The sequence below is a fragment of the Rosa rugosa genome, chromosome 4 (assembly GCF_958449725.1).
Source record: "Rosa rugosa chromosome 4, drRosRugo1.1, whole genome shotgun sequence".
Lineage (NCBI taxonomy): Eukaryota > Viridiplantae > Streptophyta > Magnoliopsida > Rosales > Rosaceae > Rosa > Rosa rugosa.
This window is the reverse complement of record NC_084823.1, coordinates 47,459,635-47,468,324: the sequence shown is the minus strand read 5'-3', so window position 1 is coordinate 47,468,324 and position 8,690 is coordinate 47,459,635. Positions and strand designations below refer to the sequence as shown.

General features: G+C 36.3%; 1 protein-coding gene across 1 annotated transcript; it reads right to left on the bottom strand.

Moving 5' to 3' along the window:
• Positions 1-2,194: 2,194 nt before the first annotated feature.
• Positions 2,195-8,151, bottom strand: LOC133706628 (dynamin-related protein 5A-like). Its single transcript, XM_062132165.1, has 16 exons — positions 7,873-8,151; positions 7,381-7,444; positions 7,088-7,195; positions 6,760-6,861; positions 6,339-6,389; positions 6,048-6,109; positions 5,830-5,920; positions 5,570-5,634; positions 4,763-4,957; positions 4,511-4,630; positions 4,256-4,326; positions 3,897-4,131; positions 3,740-3,790; positions 3,227-3,455; positions 2,952-3,091; positions 2,195-2,858 (listed from the first exon to the last, which is right to left on the bottom strand). Exons 1-16 carry the CDS (start codon positions 7,999-8,001, stop codon positions 2,730-2,732), a joined length of 1,842 nt encoding a protein of 613 aa, XP_061988149.1. The 5' UTR covers positions 8,002-8,151; the 3' UTR covers positions 2,195-2,729.
• Between the last annotated feature and the right edge of the window lie 539 nt (positions 8,152-8,690).

The following is an 8,690-nucleotide window of genomic DNA, read 5'->3' as shown; positions in this document are numbered from 1 at the left end:
CCTCTTAAGCCATGATTTCTGAAATATATACTCATCATAGTTGTTGAAAGGCCTAAGACTCAAGAAAACAAAAATAAAAAATAATGACTCACAAATAACAGAGAAAACACAATTTTTAAATTTTTCTTTTTTCATTTTTTTTTATAAACCCACAAAACTAACAACCTAATAGAAACAAAAATCAAAATCCCTTCCCCCACACTTAAATCTAACATTGTCCTCAATGTTGAAAGAATTAAAGCACGCAATGCACATAAAAGCATGGAAAAGAGACAAGTAAAAAAAAAAAAAAAAAAAAAAAAAGTAAAGAGAAGAGTTTAGAGCTCCCTGGGATTTTGTGAAGAATAGCACAAAGCCGATGTTAAAGTCAAAAATATCGCCAAAGTCGTCAGGAAAAATTTCCGCGCAGATTGAGCACAGTTCGGTATTTCTCAAATATCTCTTAGCTCACAGCTCCGAATGACGATCTACTTGGTGCGTTGGAAACTAGACTCGTGTAGCTTTCTGGTGATATGCAATAAGCCTATTAAAACTTCCAGGAAGATATCCAGAATCTACGTCAAAAAAAAGGTACAGAACCTGAAACACAAAAAGATAAATATTTAGCAAACTTAAAACCAAAAATTGTAGAAACTAAACAAACAAAATATAAAATCAGATTGGTAATCAAGTTAGAATCAAAATCAATCATCAATCCCCGGCAACGGCGCCAAAAACTTGTTGTGAAATTTTAATTAAAACTCGCAAGCGCACGAATCGTCGTTAGTATAGTGTGCAAGTACGAGGTCGTTCCAACTGAGGATTGATAATTAATTTAAATCCTAACCTAATTAATCCAAACACAAAAACACATAAACAATCAAACTAAAGAAGATATGGTTTTAAGGTTTTTTCAATAAACAAATAATTTGAGAATTAAAGAAACAAACAAATAAACAAATAATGATAAAACCTAGGGTTTCTAAATCAACCACTAACAATCCTATTTATGTTTCGATGCAATTAATAGATTCTTTTATTTATTTTGATGACAATTCCCGTATCTAAGTCCAGGTACGGCACTTAGACCATAGTTTTCCTTAAGTGTATGATTCTCTCCAGGTACGGCAGAGGTCGTATATCCTAACATACAGTTTATCCAGGTACGGCATAAATTTAACACATAGGACTCATTACGTACTAGAAAATAAGAGAATCATGCAAACCATTACTTCAGGTACGACAATAATGTAATTCACAACTCTTAATCACAAGAAGCTAATTTGAATTATATTGCAGGTACGCCTCAAATTCATCTTCTAATTACTAGATGCAAAGCCCTAAGGTGATCAATCAAAGAACTTAAACATAAAGCATGAATTCAAATAGTGACTAAGAATTCATCATAAAGAAACTATAAATCCATCAATATAATATCAAAGTACATAAACAATCATGATAGGGCATCATCCTAACCCAAGAAAAAGGTTTAGCAAAATATAACTAAATGAAACATAGAAAGAACATAAAAAGAATGGAAAGGGGAAATAAAGGGAAGATGGATGAGTCGTCTCTGCTCCTTAGGCGTCTACATTGTGCTCCCGAGACTCCTCTCTCATGTAAATTCGTGCTCCCTTATATAGGGAAGATTTCTGCTCATCTTTGGCTTCATGTTTCCTTGTAAAACTTGGATTTAGATTCCTTTCTTCATTTGGAATGGGAAAACCTTGAAATATCTCTTGTAGAAGTAGGAATAAGTTCATCATTGAATCCTCATCTGAATTAACTTCCTTGAAACATTAGGATTGATGATCTTGTGCCACGGAACTTGAGTTCTCCACGAATGGTTGTAAATTCCCGAGCAGATTTCCTGTCCGACCTATCTTCACTCAAATAATCATAACTTTCTCCAGAAATATCGAAATCGAGATCCGTAAAATTCTACAGAAAGTTGACATCCGTAGCTTTCCATGCATATAAGGTTCATTGTCTGATTCGATCTGGGTAACTCCCAGTAATTCGAGGAAGTTGGATGTTCTGCACAGGCAGATTCTGGGACCTGGGCGTCTTTCAATCCTAGTTAGCTCATTTTAACTTCTTTTCTTCTCTTTATGAGACAAACCTACAAAAACACTATAACAACATAAATGACTCGAAATAAAGAGGACTAAGCATAAATACTAAGATTAAGAGGCAAAGAAATATAGGAAAATATGTGCACATCACACGGCACAAAATTCTACTGTAGAATCACAATCACCTTCAGTGCCCACAACAATGTAGCTGCTAGCAGCGGTGAAGAGTTCTTGGACAATTGAAGAAGTTGAGAAGGGAAACTTGATGTATAAGCTAAAGTGTTCTTCAACTCTTGCATACTTCATAGCTGGTAGGACGCAATTGCCACTCTACAAAGCATGAAGGTGACGACATTTCAGGTCAATACACAAATGACCCTTGGGGTTTTACGAAATGTTAACCGAACATGTGAAGGATCTGTTTGAAAATAAGAGCTTCATTAATTGATTACTGTTAGTTGTTAATTCACTTGGAAAGAAATAAGTCAATAACTTGAATACTTGATAAATGTTATACAACCTAAATGCAGTTATACCATTCACAACAACTTTCCGTTGTCATTTAATCACATCTTAGTTGTCTTTGCGAATCAAACACTTAAAAAACATATGAAATGTAGCGAACATAATGCAGAAATGCTTCCCCGCGGCATCGCGCGGGTTGTCATTCCTAGTCTACTCAGACCAAGCAACTGCATCAATCTCTGCCTGAGCACTCCTGTATAACTCCAGCCTTTTCGCAAGGGCAGTACGCCTCTCCACAACTGCCGGATCCTCATTCAGCAAAGATGACAACTGCTTCGTCTGCCCAAAGAAATTCCGAGTCAGTCCACAGTCAACAATCAATTTCCATCATAAGCACACTTGTAAAGACGGGTAAAGGATATCTGTACTCACCTCCATGTTACGCAAATTGGTGAAGAAACGGTCCAGTAAGCCTCGTTTTGCCACTCTGACTTGGCAATAAACAACAGATTTGGGAATAGACTTGCGTAAACTTTCACAAACCATATTGACATAGCCGAGAACATTTGACCCTGTTTTTTTAAAGCAAAAACGTGAAGTGAGTAAGTATTTTCATGATCAAATGAATCCTTTTACCAATTAAAAAAGATAAACCAAAGTTGAGCCACAATCGCCTTTAAGGAAGGCTAACTTTTTAGGAGTCTCACCAATTCGACTGAGATAAGAGTCATTATATCTATCAGACAGTGGATGTGATGGGTTGCCACCCTTGTCAACATCTTGACGAAGTTGACGAAAGAAATCAACTGTCGGGTAAATACACTCCATATCAACTAACTGTAGTGTTGCTTTCTTGCTTTTTGCTCTCATTCTCTCAAGTGACGCGCAAGCTGCATTTGTTACCTCTGCTTTAAGACCAGGATACTGCCTTAGCTCCTGTAAGTCAACCAGCGCAACGTTTATTCAACTACTTGAAACGTAAGAACCTAAGCAATCTTCGGCTTTGCCTCTTTGGGCCAAAAAGAAAATAGAAAAAAAAAAAAAAAAAACAACATTTATCCAAGAGCTTGAGAAATAATGAACTCAAGATTATAAGAACTGAAAACAACAAAAAAAGAAGAAGAAGCAAACAAGACAGATATTGCCGGAGTATTACTACAACTACCGAACTAATACAAATGGAACTAAAGGAAACGATTAAAACTTGAAAGTGAACTTACCGGAGTCTCACTTACAGTCTTGTGAACAAGATCCTTCAGAAGGTCATGAACCTGGAATCCAGAGAATTTGAAAATAAACCATCTTAGCACAAGGCTACAAGCAGTGTAAATAAGTAAATACTTGCAATTTTCACAGGAGGAAAAGCTACTTTTTTACCGCATTGACTGCAGCCTCAGCAGGACCTTTTATCCTAATTACCGAGGATTCTATGAGACGACGGTATCCTTGTTCGGGAGCTATTAGATGAGGTTGATACCCATCAGCTTGGGTAATGACCTTTCTTATATATTCTACTGAAAGTGACTTATCAAATTGCAAGTTTCCCAGCTGAGCAGGAAGTTTCTCATAAAAAACATCGCAAATCTCATCACCTCCAGGAGGACCAGGACGCCTGTAGACAACAAAGAACATATTAAGTAAGATTAGTTTAGCAATGGATTACCAGAGGCAACTAACGCCAAGCTGCACAAAGGCACTGCCTATAATTAGGAAAATGACTAATGTTTGATACATACACGCCATCAAGATGTTCTTTATATATTTCATAAAATAGACGACAAATATCCATGATTGCATAATGTTTCCCCTGCAATTTGAAAGCAAGTGAATCTTGTAAATATTAAAAATTCAATCTAAATGTGAAGATTCCCCTCCATACGAGGTGAGAGAATAACTAATTATTAATCAATAACATCATAACTGATGACTTTGACTTGAAGAGTAAAATATATATATGTTCATATGGTAATACAAAAACAGGACAAACTTACTATATCATCAGTAGCAATGGGCTTTCCAAGATGACTCAGTTCAGTTTCAAGTTCAATAATGGTCTCGTTAATAAGGGACCGGATGCCTGGGATTTTTGTCTTAATTACAGTTTCCAAATGCTGAGACATCAACCATTACAATGATTAGTGAAAGTGAATGATAACCCCAAAGGTTAAAGTAAAATGATCTACTATCATGGCTTCCTGCTAAAGCAATTAAATCAATAGAACAGAGAATTCGTAGTTGTCTACCTTAGAAAGCATTTTCGCTAGATACTCAGAACCCATTCTGTGAGCAAGGTGCTTGTATTCGGGGGTAAATGAAAAATATTCACGTTCTCTACGCCGAGCAGCAATCATGTCAACATTCTTGTTAATATCTGCTTGAGAGCGATTCACCACCCCAACCCAAGGAAATTTTAGGCGATAAGACTTTCCTTCCAATATCTACCCAAAAAGGAAAAGAAACTCAGAATGTATAGTGCAAGATTTATGAGCATCTTCAATCTGGATTCCTTAGCAACCCACGCAAGTTTTTAGACATGCAAGTATAACTGCAGAAGTCTAATATACTCAATGCACAGAAATGGCTTTTAAAACATTCTTCCACCACTTTTTAACAATATTAAGGTCAAAGAAAGTTTTCACGTAAACAATAAGATTTATTCCTTAAAACCCACGCAAGTTTTTAGACATGCAAGTATAACTGCAGAAGACTAATATACACAATACACTGAAATGGCTTTTAAAACCTTCTTCCACCACTTTTTAACAATATTAAGGTCAAAGAAAGTTTTCACGTAAACAATAAGATTTATTCCTTAAAACCCACGCAAGTTTTTAGACATGCAAGTATAACTGCAGAAGACTAATATACACAATGCACTGAAATGGCTTTTAAAACCTTCTTCCACCACTTTGTAACAATATTAAGGTCAAAGACAGTTTTCATGTAAACAATAAGCTTTATTTCTTAACAGTTAAAACTGTATAGCTTAATGGAGGATTACCAAACCATCTAGTGTTAAACAACAAAACCAAAATAATTGGCCAACTTACTTCAACTGCATCAGTACCCTTGTCCATAAGATCAATTTTTGTCAAGACTCCGATTGTCCTCTCCCCTGTGAAACAATAACATTAGTGAAAATCTAGAACTATGTTCTCATGCAACATATGGGTACGTGACAGGTTTATATCAGCTACAAGATTCACATTTCAGTAGATTGACTTGATAATGCTTTGACTTTGGAAGTACCAGATGAATCTTTTTTGGAAAGCAACAGATAAGAAAATTGGATGTGAATTTTTAGACTCACCTGTTGGATCCACTTCACGAGAGATTTTAATTGCATCAGATGTAGCAAGATCTTGATTAGCAGGTGAAATTGCTAAAATTATACAGTTGGGCTGCATAAAATGTTGAACAGATAGGATGATTAAACATAGTAACAACTTCAGGGGAAAAGAGAGAATTATAAAAAAACAAAAGAAGAAGAAGAAGAAGAAAGCAGATCAAAATTTCAATGGACTTTACCTTCTCAATATAGGAGCGAACCATATTTTCAATGTCCTGCACAATACTATCTGGCTGACCCGCTACATTTACCCAGGCAGATTGTTAACAGTCATATTACATATACCATTAATAGAATTCAATAGAAATTAATATGTACAAGGATCCCTAGGAATGTGTTAATACTAGATATGTATTTATGTTCTGTCATTCCTTTTCCATCCATAGCCCCTTGGGCTTCTTAACACTTTTCCACAGGCAGATACAACGACAAAGAAATACAATTAAAAAAATGACAGCTGAAATACCTACCAATAGCAACTCTTGTAAGCCCAGGAAGATCAACAAGTGTCAAGTTGGCAACTGCCAGGAATCAAACATAAATTTGTTATGTCAGTAGAATAGAAGAGGAAAATGTGGTAATCACAATATGCTACTATCGCAATCCGTGACTAGGTCACTCATTCAAAAATGTGGCACACTTTAGTTCTAGTATACTAATTTTGGAAATCCTGAAACAGGCTTCCATCTTATTTATCATTTAACAAAATGTGATAATAAGCAAAACTTGAGTTAAATTGTAAATGACATTTGAAATAAGATTGTCAAATCCAAGTCAAATTACTCTGTTAACAGTCTATGAATACCTCCACACATTCTTTCTCATTCCCATTCCAAAAGTGCAGAATGGAAAATAAATACAAGCAAACAAATCAAATACCCATTATCTTACCATTAGGAGAATATATGCTAAGATGAATTGGAACGCTGGAGATCATTTTGCTGCGACCAGTTTCACGATCTGTCTCATCTGCAATTTCCTTTCTTACGGCAGCTGTACATACGACAATACTTGCATGTTAGTCGTGTGAAGAAAATAAACAAGTAAACAGAAAAGATAAATCAAGCTACTGATTTTCATTTTATTATTCCTCGAGACACACTTTGAAAGTGTAATATGGAAACCTTACTGATATGGATACCAATAAAATTTAAATACCATTGAAACATAGCGGATTAAATCCAGACGAGCCAAAATCAGAAAAAGATTAAGAAATTACCAAAATATATGAACCTTTTCCCCGGAAGGTGGAGAAACTCCGCATATTCACTGCTACGTTCGTCAATCTTATGAAGCTGCAACACAAGAGGACGACGAGTAACAATTCCTGCAATCATTTTCCCATTGTGTCATTTCCCAAACATCGAAGAAGAAACATCACCATATATAAAAACATCCACAAGAATGAGTGGCAAGAATAGCCAAAGACTAGCATTTGATATCTAAATGACTAAACAAATACAACCACCCTCTCTACCAAACCAAGCCGTCACAAATAACCACGAATCTTACCAGAACCACGGGGTAAGAAGTCCTTCCCCACAAAGCTCTCCAAGACAGAAGACTTCCCTGAACTCTGCACCACAATTAAAACAAAAACATAAGGAAACAATATCCATTAATATCAAAATAAATTCATTCCTCATGAATTTTCTTCTCAAATTCATCATACTCCTTTCAAATTAACACACATGCTTCAGCTAGCATGAGCAAAATTCCACTTCCACCACATAAAAGGCAATTTGCTTCCGCTACACAGCACAATAACTGGAACTAGTCTTAGCGTCTAAAAACCGGTCCAGAATATAACGGAATCAGTGATTAAGCACAATAATTATACTCTATCTTCGTCGTTAAGCAAATTGTGAAACAGATTTCAATCAAGCAAAGCATTCACACAGCATCTACTAAGAATTAGGTTATACAGCTGAGCAAAGCAGAGTTCGTATAGCTAGATCAATCAGAGAGAGATAGAGAAGGTGGAGGAATGAATCGGGAGCTGACCTGGCCACCGACGACGGCGATGGAGGGGAGCGTGTCCCAGAGAGACGATAATGCGTTGGCTTCGCCGTGGTCACCGAGAGCCGTGCAAGCTCTTTGGATTTTGTTGACTAGCGAGATCAGATTCTCCATGTCAGAGACTCAGCGGCGGCGGAAGGACGAAGGAGAGAGTTGTTTGAGAGTATTTGAAAAAATTAGAGAAAGGTAAATATTGGGTTTCGGTGTTTTGGAATTTGGAGTTCTAAAAGCAATGACTAGCGTCAGACGACTCGCTAGATCTACGTTGCCGAGTCCATTTCTAGTATTTGAGGGCGGGAAAGGAATCAATCATAACTGATGGCAATAAGCAATTAAGGAAGGAATATATATATCGTGTATGTATAATTGCTCATGCATGGTGAGTCAATTAAGGAAGGAATAGCATGGTGAGCCAATGGTGAGACAATTAAGGAAGGAATAGCATGGTGAGCCATTAGCTATTTATTAGGTCCATAATTACTTAGTAATTATTCCCCTAATTTTGCACTTTTGCTTAACCTTTGTGTTTATTTATATATATTTATTATGTTTTCCTTATCATGCTAGAAAATAATGGAAAATCTTGGAAATGTCCTAAACACTCAACTTTAGCACATTTTCCTACTTCGGCTAGGAGAAACCGAGCTAGGCAAGGAAGGAAGGGCAGAAGCCTAACCAAATGAACTCCAAATGAGCTGAAAATTTCCTGATCCATTCTAGACACCCTAAGGATCATTTCTTATGAAGAGTATAAGAGCTAGTTCGGAGTGGAAGGCCTTCAAAAGATCGACCCAAAATTTTCA

Excerpts from the sequence above, each read along its gene's own strand:
- LOC133706628 (XM_062132165.1), bottom strand. The coding sequence starts at position 8,001 with ATGGAGAATCTGATCTCGCTAGTCAACAAAATCCAAAGAGCTTGCACG. Across the intron at positions 7,196-7,380 it reads CTTCTTACCCCGTGGTTCTG|GAATTGTTACTCGTCGTCCT; the intron begins GTAAGATTCGTG and ends AAATGATTGCAG. Across the intron at positions 6,110-6,338 it reads GCTTACAAGAGTTGCTATTG|CGGGTCAGCCAGATAGTATT; the intron begins GTAGGTATTTCA and ends GGGTAAATGTAG.